The 23,030-nt window shown below is 39.4% G+C and overlaps 1 protein-coding gene across 6 annotated transcripts in view; it reads left to right on the top strand.

Annotated features, from left to right (window-relative positions):
• The window catches only part of ppfia4 (PTPRF interacting protein alpha 4), a 696,847-nt gene that overhangs the window by 500,264 nt on the left and 173,553 nt on the right, over positions 1-23,030 (top strand). For all 6 annotated transcript variants that reach the window (XM_072563249.1, XM_072563254.1, XM_072563250.1 and 3 more), the window contains exon 4: positions 7,000-7,074. In XM_072563249.1, the coding sequence (XP_072419350.1) occupies positions 7,000-7,074 (75 nt within the window). The remainder of the gene's footprint in view (positions 1-6,999; positions 7,075-23,030) is intronic.

Here is a 23,030-nt window from a genome sequence, read left to right as displayed (position 1 = left end):
AACTCTATGACATAAGAACATAAGATATAGGAGCAAGTGAAGCCATTTGGTCCTTCAATATGATCAGACCTAATCCAGGCCTTCACTCCTCTTTTCTGCCCACACCTCATTGCCTTCAGCTCCTTGATAATTGAAAAGTTTTTCATCCTCCTTATTAAATACTTTGTGATCTTCCTTTACCCTTGACTACTCTGAAGCAGAGAATTCCAGACATTCACTACCTTCTGAGAAGAAATTCTTTCCACCTCAGTTTTAATTGTGTGTCACTTATTCTGTGACTATATCCCCATTCAGTAGAAATGTCTTCTCAACATCTACCCTATCAAACTTCCTCAGAATCTTGAATGTCTCAATAAGTTACCCCGTATTCTTCTAAACTGTAATGAGTAAAGACCTCACCTGTTTAGCTTTTCTTGGTAAGTCAATCCTTCATCCCAGGAATCAGCCTCGTGAATCTCTTTTCAATCCCTTTCTTAAAAACAGAGATCAGAACTGTACATGATACTCCAATGTCACCAATATCCTGTAAAGTTGTAATAAGACTTCCCTGTTTTTAACCTCCAACTGCCTAGTAGTAGGGGCTGAAATTCCATTAGCTTTTTTAAAATTATGTGCTGTATGCAAACCTTTTGTGTTCCATGTATCAGAATAACCAGATTGCACTGTGCTGTACATTTTTAGAGTCGCTCCATTTAAATAATGGTCTGCCTTTTGATTTTTTCCCACCAAATTGCAAGCTTTCCTATGTTAGACTCCATGTGCTTTAGTCAAAAAGTGTGGCAAGTTTCAAGTTTCTTCAAGTGTTTCCTGATTGGACCAAATTACCAACAGCCCCAGTTAGGGAACTTGTATTCTATGAGGTCCACCTGGCTGACCTTCTTACAATCACCACATAAACTTCCAGTTCTCACCATTCTTGTCCTTCACTAATTGCCTCATAATTATGTCAGACAGTAACGAGTTGAAGCACAATTATAACAAGAATTAAAAAATCATTAGATTTATTTGCTACAACCCTTGTTGAAGTTGAGCAGGAATGAAGGACTTATGTCTGAAATGTCGACTCTCCTCCTCCTCTTTGGATGCTGCCTGACCTGCTGTGCTTTTCCAGCACCACACTTTTTGACTCTGATCTTTAGCATCTGCAGTCCTCACTTTCTCCATGTGATATAGCTCTGGGGCTTCTACAAAGTAATGCCTGAGACTGAACGCAATACCCTCATATTTTATGTGAGTATTTTCTTAACAACCACATGTGTATGGTGATGATGAGTTGGGGGGATTGTCAAATTTTAAAAAAGAGAGAGGTTAGTTTTATGAATCTAAAATCAAACTGGGAAAAGGTAACAAAAATATGTTGTGGCTTTTGTGCAAGAACACAAGCATGCATACACTGCTGCACTGGCTCACTCACTCACTGACTGACTCATTCTCGATGTTCGCACTCACCAAACAACAGATAAAGGGGCGGGTCGGGGGGGTGGGGAGGGAATTGATTTGGCTAATTATAGCCTATAAGAATTAACTGAAGTTCTCAGTTCAAAGTTTCGGGTCTTTACTGGCTGCAGGTCGAATCCAGATTTCAATGCAAAGGTGGTTTAAAGCTATGGCTGTGACTTCTCTCCTAGTGGAGCTACAGCTGTGGAACTGAATTCTCTCTGTCAAGAAGTTTCTCTATGCAATGAAACAGAATTGAATTATTCGACAAGTTTCAAGTTTGTTACAGTCAGAGAGAGGAGTTCCATTTAGCTCAACTGTTATCCATTTTGTCCAAAACATATGCTTGTCAGTAACTCAAACATTATTCTATATTCCACTTATAACTTCTTGACCCTGTCTGGAGAGTTATCTTAAAAATTAAGATCTTTTTTGTCCAAGCAATTAACTTTTGAATGGTTTCCCTTCACCAGTTGAATTCTCTTGGTGATTTCCATAATACCTTATCAATAGGTCTGAATGGAAGATTTTTCATAACCTCCAGTTTGATGAATTTTGCAGACTCCTGTCTCATCCACATGTGCTGGAATGTGAAATATACAATGTGTTCGTTTGTGTCAACCATATTGATATAGGTTGATCTCACTTTAGTCGATTTAAAATATAATCTGTATTTTAAAATGCCCCAACTTGTCAAAAGCATGTTGAGGTGTCACTTGACTCTTATAGTCTATGATTCTATTTATAAAGCTCAATTATTGTTTGTTTTGTTAATCATTAATAAACATACACTAGCTTCTTATTTGTGTAAACTGAAATAACTTCACAGAGGCTGGTAAACCATCATCCAATCACCCTTTATTTTCACATGGAGAGTTCTGGACACCGATCCAGCTCCCACAGAGTCACCTGTTAGAGTGAGCACGATGTCTGACACCCCTGTTCTTTTTTTTTCTTTTTCTTTTTTTTTCAGACATTCTCCTTTTTTTAGGGTGTCTGACACTTCTGTTCTATTTTTGCTGCTTTTCTTAGCAGTAGTGCTTATTTTCCCCGCACCCATGTCGTGTGTGCAGGTGTCGGACACAGTGAAGAACAACAAGTGTGTAAATATTTATTTATATTCCACCACCAGGAAGAAAGGAAACACTCAAGTGGCCAGTGACAAGCAGTGGCCTTCTCAAAGGGCATTGCTGCGTGATCAAACACCCTTGTTCTTGTCTGTCAGACAGGGCTTACTGATTGGACCAAATTAACAGCCCCAATTAGGGAACGCACATTCTATGAGGTCCATCTGGCTGACCTTGTTACAATCACTTCATAAACGTCCAGTTCTCACCGTTCTTGCCCTTCAGTATTTGCCTTATAATTATGTCAGACAATAGTGAGTTGAACACAATTTGGATTGATTTGCTACAGCTCATGTTGAAGTTGAGCACGTTACTTCTTTTGATGGGGAAGTTATGATTTGGAAAAGAGAAATATTAGGGAATGGGCAGTGGAGGAAAGATAACCTGACTAGCAGTCTAATCTTGTGAGAATTGAGAACTTAGAATTGATGGCTGAAATGGAGCATTAGTATAGAAGTTGTTCTGCGTTTCAATGGACTTGGGAGCATTTTCAATTAGGTTCCTTCCTTAAGTTTTGTTATTGTTTAAAATAAATAACTTCCCAGACTCCGTGTCCAAGAACACATTTCCTCTTTCTGTTAGTAATCGCCATAGTTCCAGCCGGCCATACGGCTGCTCTCTCATTAGAGAGAGAGAGAGAGATAATGTCAAATTTAATCTAAGGGTCACTACACCTTAGGATGAGTAGGCCACTGTGTGGATTAAACCTGTGCTGTTAGCATCACGTCACTTTGCATCTCAATCTAGCCAAACGGGCTAACCAACTCTTCTAATCCTTAAAAATGCCACATCAATAAAATTAATTAAAAATGCAAATCTCTTTAGCTGTTGAGCTATTGCTTCATATGTAAGACAGATTTGATTAATAAACTGTGAATAAAATCTTAAAAACAAGTTAACAGAAACATTTCATTCAATCTTGTGTTGGTAAGGATATTGTTGATGTAAAATTCAGATTTGCTGGAGATAGCATTACAAACTTCATTTCTACAGTTAAGGTAATTTCTCTGGCTAAGTCATTGGAGTTGTTTTGGAAGGTGTTGTGATGAGTTCCAGAATTTGGTAAGGAGCATTGCTGCATCATTACAAGGAGGGCAAGGAATTATATGACCCAGGCTCCAACAGGTATTGGGTTGCAGTTACAGCGGCTATGGGCCTGTAACAAGTTGGAGAGATGAAGCAGTGGATATGGGGAGAGGAGAATCTACACATTCTCACTGGTAACATGACACATGACCTCAATGTTGCTTAACCAGAGCAGTCTGACAGACCAACCAATTCACCAATCTCAACAAACTCCTCATCTGAGCCCTAAGTAGCAGAACCCATTCAGAAAATGGACCAAGCTTTCACCACATACTTTTACTTGCTGATTCACTCTAAATCACCCTCAAAGATACATGTAGAATTGGTATCTGACCCAGTGGCTGCAAACCAAATCAGTTGATGGGCTCTCTTCATGAGTCTTGTGCTGTAGCTCTTCATCTTTGGGCTACTATAGTTGGCGAGATAACAGTCTTCAGTATTTCAAAGCAGAAAATCGGCAGAAGGCTAGTCAATGAAAAGGGTATGGAGTGAGGTCCGTGATTATGCCGTCTGCAATTTCCTTCATTTCAATAGCTTAACCATATGGACCAACAGATTCAAGCACTGATTCTTCCCCACCATTATTGGTCTTCTGAATAGACCACTCAAATTTTAAATTCAAAGTTTATCTCACTTTTTATGCACCTTCTCTGCAGCTGTAATATTGTATCCCTTGGCTCTGTTCTGTTACTGTAAAGCACGGTATAGTATGATTTGCCTGTACTGCACACAAAACAAAACTTTTCAGTGTATCTAGGTACGTGTGACAATAATAAATCAAATCAAGAATATGTGTGTCAGATAGCAGGATGAGGGTGAGACAAAAACATACTGTCATCTTGAATGTTCTTAATGACATCCATATTCTCTACTGGTCTGCTTTTAAAGATTGCCTTGAAGAGCAGAAGGCTAGCTGCACCATGTGTTTTCTGCAAATTGCTCAGCTCCCTCATGTGCAAAAGCAACTGGTATTGAAAAGGATGTATCGTCCTTCTCCATAATAATAAATGATAGTCTTAAATTTGAGTGCTGCCTGTCTCTGTCAGAATTGACCTGGGCAGTGACAAATCACAACAGCCATGATTTGAAAATGTCCCAGATAGGTCTTCCATTACATATTGCTGAAAGTGGAATGTTCCCAAGTTGACAGTTGCCAAATTGGGATCTAGTGACGCAGTGCTGTAGAACCGAGGATTGCTAGATTTATGTCTGCAGTTCATAACATAATTAATTCCAGCTTCATGTCCTTTTGAAGTGACTCCCATAATGACATCAGTCATGGAGACAATCAGCATGCTGATTCCATTAATGGCTTGGTTACCTACCAATGTGAAAGTAACCCAAAACATCCATGTGTATTCCATTTGCTCAGGTTGCTAATATATCAGAAACTTGGCATGATTACATAGAGAAAGTTGAAAATATGCCATAGAAGAGAGAACTTGGAAAGTGACAGATAGCTATGTTTGTCAGTATGAGATTTCACATGAACTGCCAGTGACACCTAATTGTTAAAATTACTTGGTGCTTATTGAAGGATCACTGCGGAGCTTGAGAGCACAATAGAGTCCTTCATTGCTTAAGGAATGGAGTTCCAAAACAGGGAGGTTATGCTGCAGGGTGCTCGTGAGGCCACACCTGGAGTACTCTGTACAGTTTTGGTTTCCTTACTTGAAAAAGGACTAGCACGGGAGGGGTGCAGAGGAGGTTCACTAGTTTGATTCTGGAATGGAGAGGATTAGCTTATGCAGAGAGTTTGGAGTAGATTGGGACTAATGCTCATTGGAATTTAGACAAATGAGGGTTATCTTAAAGAAACAAATGTATTTATGAAGGGAATAGTTAAAGTAGAAGCTGAGAGGTTGTTTCCAATGGCGGGTGAAACCAGAACTAGGGGCATAGCCTCAAAGTAAGGGGGAGAAGATTTAGGACTGAGTTGAGGAGGAACTTCTTCACCCAAAGGGTTGTGAATCTGGAATTCCTTGCCCAGTGAAGCAGTTGAGGCGACTTTGTTAAATGTTTTTCAGGAAAAGGTGGATGTTTGAACAGTAAAGCAGTTAAGCGTTATAATGAGTGGGCAGGTAAATGGAGCTGAGTTCACGAAAAGATCAGCCATAAACTTACGGAATGGTGGAGCAGACTCGACGGGCCAGATGGCCTACCCTTGCTCCTTTTTTAAATGTTATATTCTTATGTTCAGAAGCAGCCTGTTTGTTACCACATGTCACAGTATTTTATTTAAAGTCAAGTGGTACTCACTATCCATTGCAACTAATGGTACTGATCAACTTATTAATGATCTGAGCAAACAACAATTCAGCTAAAGGGAGATTGTTTATACCCTGAGAAAGTAAATCTCAGTGATTTTTCTATACTCTGTCCATAGAATGACTTTACATTCTCCACATATTTCCTTGTGATCCTTTTATTTCCTGAGATATAGTCAGAATTCAGACCTTTATCAACAATGACTGTGTTTGAATTATTCCGAAAGCTTTCATTGTCACAAGCCCTATTGACTTCCCTTTTGAATGTGCTTGCTATCATGCTGACTATTTAATGAGAAAACAGTGTCAATATGAGCAGTTTCTGTCTCCGTCTCTCCTTCCTGCTTTCCCAGCAGCACTGCTAGCTCTGCATACAATTATTTTGCCACATTTAGATCACACAAAAGTATTTTCTGTTTTAGGGATTGCTGGTGTTATATCTGTGTTATATCTGTGGCATTCAGTTGACCTTGTCTCTTACTGCAGAACAGGATTGCCAATTTATATTTGTTGCTGTATTTTGTACTGGAGTTTCACATGCTCGCGTTTCTGGTCAGATTTGTAGCAAGCATGCTGTTCAGTGATGAATTTTGTTTTGTAATGTGGCAAAATGTTGATGCCAGATGTACCACCCATTCAGAGGGTGCAAACCCACTCGAGAATTATCAACTGAATTAAAAGCAGAGCGCACATAGAGACCCATGTCTTTGCAATCATTAAGCACTTGAAAATCAATTTCTCTCTCACCATAGTGGGTAATATAAAACCACACCCTAAGAGACTGCTATTCTCAATTCCACATAATTTGATGATTGCTGGGGAATTATGTAGCCCACTCTGCTTTGACCATGATACTCCCTCTCCCCACTATCCTCCACCCCATTCCCGTTTAAACCCACAGGAGCGCAGCACAACAAGGAAATGTAACCTATATATAATAGTGCACTTCAGTCGTCCTGTTCTTTGGTATGCATTGCACCACTACTGTGCTGCTCTAATCCTAATTTCAGTTTTATTAGTTTAATCTATAAGGATGATTTGCAAAGTTCTTGAATGCAATTTCCTGTTCTTAATCTCTCAAGGTTCGGGAGCGTCTTCGAGTTGCATTGGAAAGAGTATCGACACTAGAAGAACAACTGTCTTCAGCCAATCAGGAGGTAGGATTGCAAATTACAAACTGTATTGCTTGTTTTCTGTCATTTCGAGCATACTAAAAAGTTTAATTATGAATGAGTGTGGGTGCAAAGTTGAAATTTATTGTGGTGAACTTTTTTTTTGTACAGTTTAGTCTGGAATGTGTAGACCATATGACATTCATGCTGCACACATGCTCATTCTAGACACCTAGAGACTGATAATGTATTCCTCAATTCATTCTCTGTCTTCGATTTATTTGGTGAGCTTGAACAGATTGAGTTCACTCATCTTTAGTAAATAAACTCATGCCATAAATTTAGTGTAAAAATGCAATTTACATTTCTGTAAGCTGAAATAAAGTATTGCATCATTCACGTACTCTATCACCTTGTCTGTCTTTGGAGTGGGCGGTACAGGTAATTCTGTATTTCAAAATCAAAGTTTGCTTTTTCTTTTCTCAATTTATGTTCCCTGTCTTTTCAACAGTAATTATTAAAGCCATCTGATTTTCACTAGCACCTTCTTGAACAATGAGTTTGCTCAACTCTAGCTGGACATTACAAGAGATTTCATCACATGACTTTCCAATTGATCTTTCTTCTCTGTTTTTTCCGTCCAGTTTCAATGATTTTGTAGCTGAAATAAATGTGTACAAAGAAAATGAATAATGCACCTCCTTTTTGTTTGATGCTGTACTACACTTTTCCTTGGTTACTTGTGGCAGCATCAGGTGATTATTCTTCAATTACTAAAGGAAGGTTGGCAACCCTAATTGCACCCAACATTTTCCCCTTTTGTCTTCCTAACATTTGGTCAGTGTGACTTGTTTAAAGGCTGTGTCCCTGCTCACATATCTTATACATTTCTGTTGAGAGAGATTGTTGAGAACAAGCCAAGTGTGTATGCATAAAGGGGTTCTTATCTGTGAACTAGTGAAACAGCTGCAGTTCTACTGTGTGGAAGGTATAAATACAAGGTTTGATTTCCCATAATACTGAAACTGGTAGCTGAAGATAGCCTTCATAGTTTTATTTACTTGAAAAGAACTGTATGCAGTATTGTACCATGATGTAATGGCACACAGCACCACCATTCGCATTTAATGCAACAATTAACTTTTTAGTGCATGCTGCTGCAAAAAATAGGCTTACTTTACAGGAGTCTTAACAGACTTCTTGATTTTATTGTGATGAAACAAATGACAAGATGAAGTGGATAAGGTATTAAGAACAGCTGTTATGTCAACATTGAGGACAATTAGATTTTAGAGTATTATTAAAACAATTAGAGTATGAGTGTCTCAAATAAACGGTTCAGAAATGGTGAGTTCAGCAGCACTGCTTTAGGGTTTACATGCTGACCGCAAACTAATTAGTGAAAACCAAACATGAACCATGTTCCAGTGGTTTTGGTAAGTACATGATATTAAAAAAATTGTAGGAATGAAACTAAATCATTAAATGAATACATTGATTTAGACGCAAGAGTGGGGTGCTGGAAAAGCACAGCAGGTCAGGCATGATCTGAGGAGAGGGAGAATCATGTCTAAATCGTATTGATTTAAACAGTCTTGTGTATCTTGAAATGATAGTCTAGAATCTGTTAGAAAGCACTGATAGAAGTTCAAAGGAATCATCCTGGGAATCTAAAGCTCAATTGAGTAATTGAGATTAAGATTTGATGGAGGTTTCAAATTGTCAGGGTTCTGGACAGAATAAATAGGGAGAGATTATTCCTGTTTGCGGTTAGTTTAAGAACCAGATGATATTGGAAAAAGATGCAGTGGTGACCTGTTTAAACAAAAAAGTTTATGTTCGCAACTGGTTCAGATTTGGAATGTGCGAAAGTGAGTACTGCAGATGCTAGAGATTAGAGTCAAAGTGTGGTGCTGGAAAAGCACAGCAGGTCAGGCAAGATCCAAGGAGCATTCCTGATTAAGGGTGTTGATTTTTCTGCTCCTTCGATGCTGCCTGACTTGCTGTGCTTTTCCAGAACCATACTCTTGACTCATGTTTGGAATGCCCTGCCTGAACTTGTAATGGAGGCAAATAGAGTTGATGCCTTCAAAAGGGAACTGATTAAGTGTCTAAAGTGAAAATATTTGGAGGGCTATGGGGTAGAGGAGGAATAGGACATGGCGATTTGTTATCTCAAAGTCAGCACAGGCATGACTGGCCACATGGCCTCCTTCTGTACTATAGCCATTCTGTGATTCTGTGAATTCTTTTGGAGTGTTATGTCTTCAAAGCTGTTTAAGCTGTCATTGTTGTTGAGATTGCATTCAGGAACGTTTAGAGATATTTCCAAGGAGATTATTTTACTGATGCCATTGATAGGTGTCTTACTAGATAATAAGTGGACTCATCCTGCGCTACAAATCTTCTCAAAACTCACTAAGATGATAAGTGAGTTGACATCATAGTAAGTTTCGTTTTATCAAGGTTTATGCCATGGCAACATGGTGGCTCAGTGGTTAGCACTGCTACCTCACAGCACCAGGGAACTGGGTTCAATTCCAGACTCAGACGACTGTCTATGTGGAGTTTTCTCTGGGTGTTCCAGTTTTCTCCCCAGATGTGCAAGGGAGTTTAGTCCCTGTATCAAAGATGTGCAGGTTAGATGGATTGGCCATACTAAGTTCCTCTGCAGTGTCCCCATACTAAATGCAGGGTTACAGGGAAAGGGGAGGGGGGGGGGGGGGTGGGTGAAGTGGGGAGGTGAGTGAGGTCTGGGTGGGATGCTCTTCAGGGGGTCGCTGTGGACCCAATGGGCCAAACGACCTGTTTCTGCAATGTAGGAAATCTATAATGCTATGATCCTAAGGTTTAAGAGGATTGTGTAGTGTACTTTGTACAATAAATAATGTCAAAGCCATAATTGCAAGATGGACATCAGTTTATTTGTTCCATTAGGAGTTAGTCAGTTTATGCTTTGTTTTTCTAAATAGAATGAAAAACTCAACTGTTTCTTAACTCCTTTTTCACTTGGCAGCAGGAATTCAACCAGGTTTTTTGTTATAACTTTGTTTACCAGAAAACGCAATCAGTGAAATGTCTGTGGATATGTGCCCTGGCTAAAGGAGTTGGCAATGCTCAAAAAGAGGAGAGGAATTTCTGTCAGCTTTTCCAAACTTTCTAATTACAGTGTGACAATAAATACCCATTGTTCTCACTACCATTTGCAGAGTGGATGAAGTATTATTTTGACCAGTGAAAATCATGGGTATGCAGATGTGAACTGGGTACAAAGACAAACTTAATTCAAGATATATTCAGGCATCAAAGAACCCAAACATAGCTGAACTCAATGGGAGTCAGGAGAAAATGGTCCATTGGTGGGAGTCATATCTAGCATAAAGGAAGTGCATTGAGATTGTTAGAGATCAATCATCTCAGTCCCAAGAGTTCTTTTGAGCAGTGCACTGAGCCCATTCCAACCAGTGGGCCATTTTCCCCCAATTTCTATCGCCCAATTTTGCTCCGGTTTCTTAATGCTGAGTTGCTCCTTGCATTATTGTTGTAAAGTGAAAGGTGGGTAAACATGCCCTGACTAAACTTGACAAGTTTGCAGTAACCCTTTTTAATGTAGGCATGTTACATGGTGAGATAGACAAAGGGACAGGGATCGGGGAAAGACCCAACACCACTTTATTGTATGCTTTATCAAGGAAAAACAGTATTTATCAGACTCTACCAATGCTCTTTGATTAAACTGTAACAAACTCTATCAATCTCTTCACAGGATTCTTCAATAAATAGTCTTAAATCTCTAAGTAACCAGTCTGAAATCTACATTAGCTAGATTCTGGCCTGGCCAGTCCATGAGGGATTGCACAGACTCACCACTCCCCAAGTGATATACTTGTTTGCACAAGGGAGACAGCTAGGCACATAGCCACGTTTCTGTGATCTGGGAACACAATGCTTGACTTCTCTCTTGATTGAGTGCTTTCCTAGGTGCAAGAGATTTGAAAGAAGAGCTAAGCAGTAAATAATGGAGCCTATAATAACCTGAAAGTTGAAACCCTTTTTGGTTTTTCATTGGTATGTAGCAGCGTTTGTAACAGGAAACTTTCTTCCCTTGTTCCTTCACCAATTTTAATATAGCAAAATCATCTCTCGAGATCAAATGGTAAACCCAGGTGCATTGATCCTTTGCTGAGGAACAATTCTGAGAGAAGTGTTTAGAAACCAGCAAAGGGATACCAAGAAAGTAGATAAAAAGATGGAAAGGAGAACAACAGAGCAAACTAATCAGGAATATAAGAATAGAGTGCAAAATCTTTTACATATATTTAAAAGGAAGCAAGTGACTAAAGTCATCATTGGTCCCTTAAAAGCAGAACTGAAAATGTGTTGCTGGAAAAGCGCAGCAGGTCAGGCAGCATCCAAGGAGCAGGAGAATCGACGTTTCGGGCATGAGCCCTTCTTCAGGAAAGCCCTGAAGAAGGGCTCATGCCCGAAACGTCGATTCTCCTGCTCCTTGGATGCTGCCTGACCTGCTGCGCTTTTCCAGCAACACATTTTCAGCTCTGATCTCCAGCATCTGCAGTCCTCACTTTCTCCCTTAAAAGCAGAGACAAAATAAATTACTATGGGCACGATGATATGCGCAGACCTTGAACAAATATTTGTGCCTGTATTCATGGCCTAAACATTGAGGACTGAAATGAGATTGTTTTTTCCTCAAAGCATTGTGAATCTTTGGAATTTTGCAGCTTAGATGTCAGTGGATGCTGTGTTGTGTACTGGATCTAATGCTGGGATAGATAGATTTTTGGCAGTTTAGTGAATCAAAGAAGATGGAGATGAAATTACAAACTAAATGCTTACTTAGAAACTAAAAAAAAAGAGGCACTTATTTAAGCATGGAAAATAAGCTGGAAAATCCTAAGGAAAAAACGTACAAAAAAAATTCAAGGATATGATGGCCTACTTTCTATCGTTATAAATGGTACGGATGCTCTGGCTATGATTTTCTAAAATTCCCTTGATCTTGGAACAAATTCAGCAGTTTAGGAGTTAGCAAATGTAATGTCACTTTTCAAGAAAGGCGAGAGAGAGAGAGAGAAAACTAGGAACTTTCTACCAATTAACTGTCAGTTATTAGGAAAGTGTTGGAATCTATGCAGCAGGATGCCTGAACAAATCACTTGGAAAATAATATGATCAATCAAAGTCAACATAGGTGATCAGAGATCAATGCGGAGACACCAGCTGTTTCCCAGCTACATTAATGGCTTTGACAAAGAGACTGCGAGGAGTATATCTAAGTTTGTTGAGATTATCAGACTAGGTAGAAATGCAAATTTGATGGAGGACACAGGCTGCAAAGAGATATGCATAAATCAAGTGAATAGGCACTAAGGTGACAGATGGGATATAATGTGGGAAGGTGTGAAGTTATTCTCTTTGGTTGGAAGAATTGGTTATTTTTTAAAAGACATGAAGCTTGTAAATGTTGATGTTAGAGAGATTTCTGTTATGACTATGTGCCAGGTGAGGTTCCAGATTACAGTTCCAGATGGGGATATGTTGATCTCCAGGCTGAAGCAAGGTAACCTGGCCCCACTTCTTCAAATCCAGGCAGGTACACACAAGAGCATTTAGTCTAGTAGTACACTCCAATAGAGTTGAAACTGGTATTTGTAAACCTTTTCCTTGTGTCATCTTTCAAAAGAAATACACAAGCACATGTGGTTTGGAGACATAATCCACAGTGGGATAGTTTGCTGTTGAGCTGGGGTTTTAGCCTCTTGTTACCTTTGTGGTTACAAGTACAGTGTGAGACAGAGTACAACCTGCTTGAAGTTTTTTTGACACTTCAAGTGTTATATTCTCTCTCTCTCTGGTTTGGACACATTAATTGGTCAATTTTGGCTCGATCAGCTTTTTCTTTCAAAGAAACATTTTGAAATTGCAAGTTAAAAATTGTCACAAGTACTTTGGGTTTCTGGTCTGTCATTGTAACAACTCAAACGAGGAGCAAAGAAAATCACGCAGATTCAACAAGCAATTCAAGAAGTTCAACCTCGCTGAAGGCAAAGTTGGATAGATTTTTGAATAGTAAAGGAGCTAAGGATTAAGGTGAGCAGGTGGGAAAGTGGAGCTGAGTCTCTGAAAAGATCAGCCATGATCTTATTGAATGGCGGACCAGGCTCGACAGGCCAGATGTCCTACTGCTGCTTCTGTTTTCTATGTTCTTATGGCTATTTAGTTTCTATTGTAAGGGTATTGGAGTACAAGAATAAACTAGCTTTGCAGCAGTTGTACGGGAATTTGATGACACTACTCCTGGTATAATGTGTATTGCTTTCCTCTCCATATTTAGGGAAGATTTAGATGCTTAATGGTACACTGAATAAGCACTAGATTGTTTCCAGGCATGGTGGGTTTGATATCTGAGGTACTAAAAAAATAGGGTCTATACTCCCTGGAGTTTATAGGAATGAGAGGTGATTTCATTAAAACATCGAAGATTGTGAAGGTGTTTCACAGGGTGAGGTTGCTTCTACTGACTAATGAATTTCAAACATATGGATCTTCTTTGGATATGGCCTAAAATATTAAGGACTAAAATTAGAATGTTTTTCTGTCAAGGTTTTGTGAATCTTTGGAATTCTGCATCCTGGATGTCTGTGGGTGCTGTATTGTGCACTGGATCTAACATGGAATGGGCAGATTTTGACATGTCAGTGTATCAAAGGAGATGGAGATGAAAAGTGAAGCTGAAGCCCAAGACCAGCCTTAATTGTATTGAATGATAATGGAGACTCAATGGGGCATGTAGTTTCCTCCTATTCCTCTGTTTTGTGTCCATTTTGGTTGATCATCCAAAGACTGAGGAGTTGGGGAGAAACCTATGGAGGGCTAAGAGGATAAGAATGAAGGTCAGTGCAGAATATTGTAATAAATTCTTCCTTATTTCTCTCAAATATTAAATTTTAAACCGCCAAATATTTAAATACAGCCATCGCAGCTTACATCATACTTACACAAGGCATTGTCCAACTTGTCTGATTTGGGCCTAACTCTGCAGGTTCCAAAGGATTACTGAACCCCTTACTTATAAAGTAAGTCTCAGCTTCAAACAACAATGTTCACATTATAGCAAAGAATGAATATGTCAGAACTGTACATAGTTTATAATGCTGTACATTTCCTAATTTTGGAGTAAATTTAAACAATCTTCATTAAATTTGATCTGAGGTGCTTTATGTACTTCTGTTCACACCAACTGCACAACCACTGAAACATACCAGTGTCACCACTCAAACTGTGAGGAGACCATCGGAGCTACAAAGGGACTTAGACAAATTAAGTGAATGGTCAAGTACATAGCAAGTGGGAATTGTGAACTTATCCACTTCAGTAAGAAAAGTGAAAAAAAAACAGTTTAACTTTACTAGTGAGAACCTAGTTTATGTTGGTATTCGCTGGGACTCTTCTATAGCAAACAGCAGGAAGTTTCACATGCAGCTGCAGCAAGCAATTGGGAATGCAAATTTTATGTTAGTCTTCATTACAAGAGGATTGGAGTAGAAGAGTAAATAAGTCTGCCTACAGTTATGCAGGGTGCTGGGGAAACCATGTGGAATACTGTCCGCAATTTTCTTGTTTTCGAGGGAATGCAATAAAGTCGTTTCACAGGATTGGTTCCTGAAATGAGGTGATTATCTTCTGTTGAGATTCTGAATAGATTGGGCCTGAGAATTTTGAATCTAATGGAAACATGATATTCCTAAAGGATTCATCAAAGATCCTTAGAGAATTGGCTTGAGAATTAGAAATCACAGTCTGAAAATAGAAACTCAAGACCAGCCTTAATTGACTGAATAGAATAGTCCCATGTAAAATGACATATCTTTATATTGTCTAAACCCCCATACTGTATGTACTAGCTACGAGAGGCATTAATTTGCAGTAGATACATAGATGTCCTACAGTGCAAGAAGAGACATTTGGCCCATCATGTCTGCACTGACTCTTCGAAGAGCATCCCACACAGACCTAGCATCCCACCCTATCCCGTGGGATAGGACTGAGGAGTTTTTTTTTACTTAACAGGTTGTGAACGTTTGTAATTATTTTAACTGCAGAATTGGTAAGCTAGTCAGTTATTACATTTTTAAAAGACTGTTAAATGGAATCGTATGTACGAAGGAAACTGAAGATTGTGAGGGTAGTGTGGGAGGGTGAATTTTAAGGCAAAATTAAACAAAGATGGTGGTGATCTGAAGCAAAAACAAAAAGTGTTGGAGAAATTCACCAGGTCTGGCAGTGTCAAGAGTATTTTTCTGCTGATTTTCTCTAATACCTCCTGAATTATAAGGTAGATGGCCCAGCCCTGTTGATAATAAATAATGAAGCAGCCTCAAAGGGCTGAAAAGCCGGCCTCTTCTATTTCCCATGTTATTTAATGTTTTCTCATGTAAAATGACGTAGCTTTATATTGTCTGAACTCCCGTACTGTCTATGTAATCACTATGAGAGGCATTAATTTTCAGTAGAAGCACAGAAGTCCTATAGTACAAGAGGAGGACATTCAGCCCATCATGTCTGCACTGATCCTCTAAAGAGCATCCCATGCTGACCCAGGACCCCACCCTATCCCCATAACCTGACATTTCCCATGGCTAATTGACCTAGCCTGCACATCAGTGGGCACTATGGGATAATTTAGCATGGCCAATCCACCTAATCTGCACATCTTTGGACCCTAGGAGGAAACCCATGCAGACATGGGGAGAACGTGCAAACTCCACAGAGACAGTTGCCCGAGGGTGGAATTAAACCTGGGTCCCTGGCACTGTGAGGCAGCAGTGCTGTCTGAGCTCATCACTGAGCTGCCATGCTGCCCTACAGTAGATGCAGAAATTGGGGTTTTACACATTTTGATCAAATATGGTGATGGCTTGTTAAATGTTAACATGTCAGATATTCTTGAGGTGCATTCTGTGATTATAGTATTTTTGTTACGGCAACTGCTTTTATCTTCCTCTCCACTTAAAGTAAATGGGAAGTGTCTATGGTATTTGCGGAGTGTGAAGTGCGATAAATTCTTTGTGATAGCTCTTGTCTCTGGAGAGTAATTACGGGTATTCCGACACTGATCATGATGCTTGATCTAGGTTTAAGTGACTGGACTGGTGCCTTGGGCTCTGGCAGAATAAGATTGGGCAATTATTTTTAATTTTAATGATATAGATCAGAACTGTAGATCATACACCCTTATCTTGTCAGTATTTTTTATTTTGATCTGTATCATTTTGGGGAAATAGTCAGTCTTGTATAAAGTTTGATACCAAAATCTTCAGGTAACCAATAGGTTGTGTGTGTTGCTGCACAACTATTGAGGAGTTTATTGCGCTTCTCATGCACTCAAGATGGTTTATTGTTGGTGTTTACTCTGCCTCTGAGCCAAGTCAGATTTAGTTTCAGCCAATAAAGGCTGACATCAGATGATAGAATGTGCCAAATCTTGGTCATTGTTGCCATTGAAGAGTGAATATTGAGACTTTTTGAGGCTTCAGAAAATGTTAAATGGGAAATTGTTTTGCCAACCTGGGGACAAACCCCCGAAGCTTTGAATTTTGTGATGTTTTCCTCTGTGAGGATTCTAAACTTTGATGTGTCTGAATGCCTCCTCCCCCCATTCAGGTGGTATAAATATTGCATGCACCCCCCCCCCCCCTCCCCCACCCACTTCCAAACAGAAATCAAATAATTTTTCCCTATAAAAATCCTCCCAAGGCAGCTGCCATTCATCAGGATGTTGCTGCTGTTATCACAACACTACAGGACGAGGTGGTCCCATCACTACATCCCCTCCCTCCCTCCACTTGCTTCAAACTCCTGATAACCCTCCCCCTCACCTTCTGTCTGAATGCTCACCTCTCTCATTGACTATTTCCAGTTTATCAGCCTTACCCAGTCCTCTAATTGATCATCAGTCAAATAACCCTTTTCCCCTCAACTCTAATGCTTTCAGAAGTGGTTAACAAAAATATACATGGAAACAGCAGCCACATAATAAAGAATATCTAAGTGACTTTGCAAACTGTGTTAGTTTTGCTGGTGGTAATTGTCAATCTGATGGTTGTCTAATGTTGATATATTTCACTCCTCTTCCTCCAGAAAGGTACTAATTCGTCATTTGACTCTATGTTAGTCTCTTCACGTGATTGACAATTATGACAATGCACATAAAAACAGGACAGAGAGATTGAAATGAAAAACAGAACTGTATACATGCTGTGAGCTGCCATTGACTGATTTCAGTCTTCATGGTATACTTGAATTGGATGGATTATGTTTGCCACATCTCCTCCTCCTCAGCCAGTGGGGACCGAGCATTAGAGCAACCATCTAGTTTAAGTGTCGGATGACTTCTGAAGTCATCATACATGCTAAAGGAGGTGAATAGAGGTCCACATTGGCACCAAAGCCACCAGTTTGCTGACTTCAATCAAACCTTTTATGCCATGGTATTTTTTTCATTTTCAAAACTTTTTGAAAACCAGAATTTATTTGTGGCTGATCCATTAAGTGTCCTTCACAGACCCCTAGTTGTAAACTTCTTCAACCTACTGGATTCGTGGAGATTTTTGCTATGATCATGAAATAATCTCAGGTAGAATGCTCCTCAGCTGTTGAATATCATTTTTTCACCAGTGTTCACCTAGTGACCCTGATCTGCTGAGGTTAAATAATTTTTGTGGGCAGTTTGATTCCGTATTGGATCCAGACATTGCTCAGGTCTTTCAAATTTTTGAATCTCATAAGTTTCCATGAACTAACTATATGAACCATGCTTTAGCGTCCTTTGTTTGTTAATGGTGAGACAATGGTATATATAGATCACTCAATGTTTTGAATGGTTTGCTTTGGAGGGTGATGAGGGTTTATCATTAGTCTTATAAAAAGCATTGGAAATGATTTCCAAGCACGGTTTTAAGGCTTAAGTTGCTTCGGCTTGATTAGTAATGTGGGACTAATTAATCTGATCGGAAGACTTGCGTCAACTGTTGCCAGGCAGTCTTTTTGTTTTGTTTCGTCCTCTGGATTTCAAAGGAATGATGATCAGTTTCTTCTGTAGTGTGTGACAAATAGTGAGCTCAGTCATTGTAGCAGTTTCTTGATGGTATATCTTGCCCTGCAGCCAGCTGGCTGGGTCACTTCTTTTAACTGTTCCTCTACCTTGAGCATTTCTGTTTCATTGCATGTTTTTCCTTTCTTGTTCATTTTACTTTTCAGAAGGACCAATTTAGTTCTTGAAATTAGCTCACTTAGTAACAATGGTTACATTTCATGAGTTTGAAGATTAAAAGCATGTTTGTTTCATTCAAGCAATGTGTAATCTCTCTGAACCTGAGCTGTTGTGTTTTCACTTGAGTGAACTTTAACTGTGCGTCTTTGTGTTTTGCTAAATGGATTGTTTTGGGTTACTTCATTGTCTGACTAATCTTTGATTTCAGTCCCATCTGTTTATGAGTTTGAGCTCTGGTGGTATATAGGCACTTAGGTGACAACCACTTCTCACAATGTGATATTGGTTGTCATATGAACTACAAGATTTCATCTCTGACCAGGATGTTCTCTATCTTCTCCCTTTGTAAATAGCTTTGCAGTTATCTACATGCATTTCTAGGTGGGTGTCCTGCAGATTCATGTTTTACAGCATCATTTTCCTGCTTGTTTCATGTCTGACATTTGGAATTGAGCTATTTCACTGCAGCTGCTGAACTCCAGTAAGACTCACCATTATAGTGGAGTGTCATGGGCCATGTCTTCATTGATTGTCTCTGCAGGTTTTTGTTTTGCAGATTCACTGCATGCTTTTGAACAGTGACATCAAGGGTCATTCTGACAGCCAGTTTCAAGCAAGAAATCCTTCCTCTCCTTAATGTTACAACATCAGCCTGTCTGATGTCTGTTATATCAAAGGCAGCCAGAAAGTTTTTATTTGGTCGATCCAATTTTTGTCAACTGAAGTAATTTGATTTGATCGATGTCCTTCGAAATCAGCAGCATTTGGCACACATTCATTGCAGCAGAAAAATGCAAGTTTCTGAAAGCTATTGTCAAGTTCTTTGCTGCCTCAGCTAATTGCTTACCACAGCTCCCATCATTTTTGTTCCTTATTCAGACGTTTCCTTTCTTGTATGTCCAGTCGAACCTGCTTGTTCTGGGAGTCCTTGCGTTGACAGTGGACAAAGAAATGCAGTGGATTAATATCTAGTAGCCTTGTTTATGCTTACCACTGCTGCTTTCAGATCAGAAATTTGAGTACGGGGAATTGACAGATTATCAAGTTCATGTTGCATTTTTTTTCTCTTGAGTGTATGCATCTCTGATCACCAGCTTTACCAGTGAAATGTGGTGATAGAAACAGCTTGAGTCCAATCAAGCATTATAAAAGTTAATACAGAATATGAATGTAAAATTCCATGTGAAACTAAAGGAATGAGGCCACCCCTTTCAGTATTTACTTAGATTTGTACGGCCCTACTTTGCACCCAAATTATTTAAATATAATTTGATCCCAGTCACTTCACTGCAAATTAACTTGCATTACTCAGTTCTTAGTCATCATGGTGCTATGATAAAATCTTGGGCTTAAGACTGAAATTTGAGCTGTGAGTTATAAAGTAAAATAAAATCATTCTATAAAGTGGTATCCTCCACACATTCCCTCCCAACCCATAAATAAACCAAACTTCAGATTGTGAATGAGCATTCCACGATGATGCACTGCAGGGTGTTATTTTAAACAGAAAATCTTTCTTTTGCTCAATGTGTATCTGTCTGCAGGCAACCTTTCAATTTGATTTTATTACCTACAGAAATTCATGCAACCAATATAACCTTGACAAGCAGCTTAGTTTCCTGTCAATGACTAATCGCAGGGTGATCTGCCATGAGCAAAACCACCCACACATCTTTTCAGAGGCCTTAAAAATGCTTGAATCCTTGAGTCAGGTTACTGTTGGAGATGTAAATGAGGTTCCAAAAGATCTACAGTCTCCATCGTCAGAGGATGCTAGCTATTTATTCTCAAATAACACCTCCCAAAATGCTTGCATTGAATATTTTTGGAAACTTTTAGACAAAAGATTTTCAAAAGCAGTATATCACCTTCAAAGTGCCAGGTCTGTTCTGCAAAGCGCAATGCAGCTAGATACCCAGCTAAGCAGAGACAACTGTGGTGACAGAATTTTATCACACTGTTACCACCAATTCTATTTACAGAAGTGCCACATTTGGAAATACGTGCTTTAAAAAGGGTTGCTATTTTGAAAGAAGACTATTCCATTTATAAGCCAAAGTGTTGCAACACTGTATTTGCAAACAAGACCATTTTAGTTAATTTGCAGTGACCTGTATCACAATCTCTAATCTTGCTTTTTATGGGTCCATTGCAAAAGGAGAAATGGAAATACAAATGGAAATAATCACAGTTGACAGTACATAACTAGACCATTTGGTTCAACAGATTTTAGGTAGTGTTTAAGCTCCACACAAGCTGCCTCCTTGTGATGATCCCAGACCAGAATCTTGTATCTTTATTATGATCCTGAAAAAGCTGACCACATTATGTTACAATCTGGTTAGGAACCGAAAGCCTTGACTTTTAAAGGTGAAATCCAGGGGACTTAGTAAGAGAAAAACATAAGATTCTTCAGTTTTGAACAATCAAAAATACTGTACAGGTTAGAACAATGATGGAATCTAGAATATCTGTATAACTTATTTCTAGCACCAAGAATTAACGTGGTAGACATGGATAACATACGGTGATCGAACACTCCATAGTGCACAAAAGCACCCACTGTATTCAGAGAACATCTGCAGATCTCTCAGCAATTCCCCCTGACATTAATGACATGGAATCATGAAATCTCATTCATTGGATCACAAATTTTCACTTCACTTATCCAATCTTGAAACTGCTACTCAAAGGCCACTATGATGAGGACTGGTTCCTGTTCTAGTTGATTACTCTCTCATTCCCCTGGATTCCAAAAGTGTACTCCAGCACTCGACCACTAGGATAACTTCAGTTTTTCACCAACAGCTAGCTCCACCAAGCCAGTTCTGCCTCTGGACTTCTCCCAGACAGCCAGTCTTACTCATTCCATTGAGCAAATACTGCATGTGAGCTTTACACCCCTCCCTTTTTCAGCTGCACCAATGTATTAATACTGGCAAGCTTCTTTCAAGCCTGTTGTGTCCCCATCACACTCCCCGTGACCATTCCACTTTCTGAACTTCCCAGGGACTTATTCTGAGTCCTAGCTCCAACTCTTAGACGATTACTATTCCCTAGAATTTCTTCCTGAGTTAGTTCATCAAAATAGCATTTTCCCAGAACTGTTTTTCTGTGACCCATACTGTTGTGAGTGACCTCTTGAAAACCTTGCAATGAGGCCAGCACCTTTTGCTGGGCAGAACTGAAAGTTGCCACCTAATAACCATGGAAGCGAGTAAGCTCTGAATGTTATGTTTCACATGCTTTCTTGAGATATCAACTACAACTTGCATTTATGTGGTGATTTCAACCTTCTGTTAGCATGGAAACAGACCCTTCGGTCCAAATTATCCATGCTGACCAGATCACCTAGTCCCATTTGGTCGCATTTAGCCCATATCCTTCCATACCCTTCCTATTCATATACCCATCCAGATGCTCCAGGAAAAATAGCCTCAGCCTATTCAGCATCACCCAATAGCTCAAACCCTGCAACCCTTTCAAGTGTTTGAAACAGAAGCCAAATCCAGCCAATGCTGGTAGGTAATCAACAGCATGTAGGCCCCCATAATCCCTTCGAAAGACAGGTGTTCCAACAATTAAAGGCAATAAAACCTTCTTATTCCAGAAAGTGTCTAAACAGGTCGACACTTTCCAGATTTCTCAAGAGATGCCCAATCAAATGGAATCTCACATTGAGTTACACTGGGGTAGGATTTTGGGACAGGTGAATTAATGCTTGGTCAGAGAAATTTATTTTCAGGGCTGTCTTAAAGGAGCAAAAGAGGTAGGGGTGTGCAGAAGTTTAGTGAGAGAATTCCAGAGCTTAGAGTGAAAGTGATTGAAGGAATGGCACACAAAGGTGGAGAGAAGGCAGTTTGGAATACAAACTACAGTATCTGTTTCGGGCTGGCCATATGCTGTCATTGATTGAGATGTGGACATGGACGTGGCTTTAGTGGGCAGCTTGTTATCCCAGGCAAAGCAGATACTGAATCACTCCCGTCGATATACAATTAACTTTACAGTGTATTTTGAAGAAGAATAATTTGTGTGATTGTTCATGAAGAACATTTTAATTTCACTTGAGTTTTGCTTTTATCCAAATTTCCTTTGAGCCACAAATCTGAACAAGAACTTTTAAGTTCTTCAACCTTTGAAAATTTTTAATGTACATTTAAAACTAATATTATAAGTTAATGGAGTTTTAAATAATATGTGTTGCTGTGGTCTCTCTGCTAGCTCCATGTGAAGATTATCGGAATATTCCAGAAAATTAATGAGCTGACATTAAGAATAAGATTTTTTTTTAGAAATGATCCAACAAACTCTAGTGTTTTGAAGTGAAACAGTGTAACATGGTTACAACAGCATTTTGCAATCAACTTCTTCACAAATTAATCTTTCCTAATTAGGCTAAACATTAAAACCTTTTTCTGCGTCCAGGTATGTAATCAGCTTGGGATAGATGATGTTTTCTCCACTGTTAAAGAATATGGCTTATAGAGTTGGCAGGAAAATCCTAAGTTATTTTACAATCATGCTAATGGATAACTAGAGAGAGTGTAGGGATCATTAAGGACCATAGTAATTGGGAGCACGGTGGCTCAGTGGTTAGCACTGCTGCCCTGCGGCGCCAGAGACCCCGGTTCAATTCCCGCCTCGGGCAACACACTGTGTGGAGTTTGCACATTCTCCCCGTGTCTGCGTGGGTTTCCTCTGGGTG

This window comes from Chiloscyllium punctatum, chromosome 45 (assembly GCF_047496795.1).
Source record: "Chiloscyllium punctatum isolate Juve2018m chromosome 45, sChiPun1.3, whole genome shotgun sequence".
Lineage (NCBI taxonomy): Eukaryota > Metazoa > Chordata > Chondrichthyes > Orectolobiformes > Hemiscylliidae > Chiloscyllium > Chiloscyllium punctatum.
The sequence above is the reverse complement of the archived record's forward strand: the minus strand, read 5'-3'. Positions and strand labels throughout refer to the sequence as shown.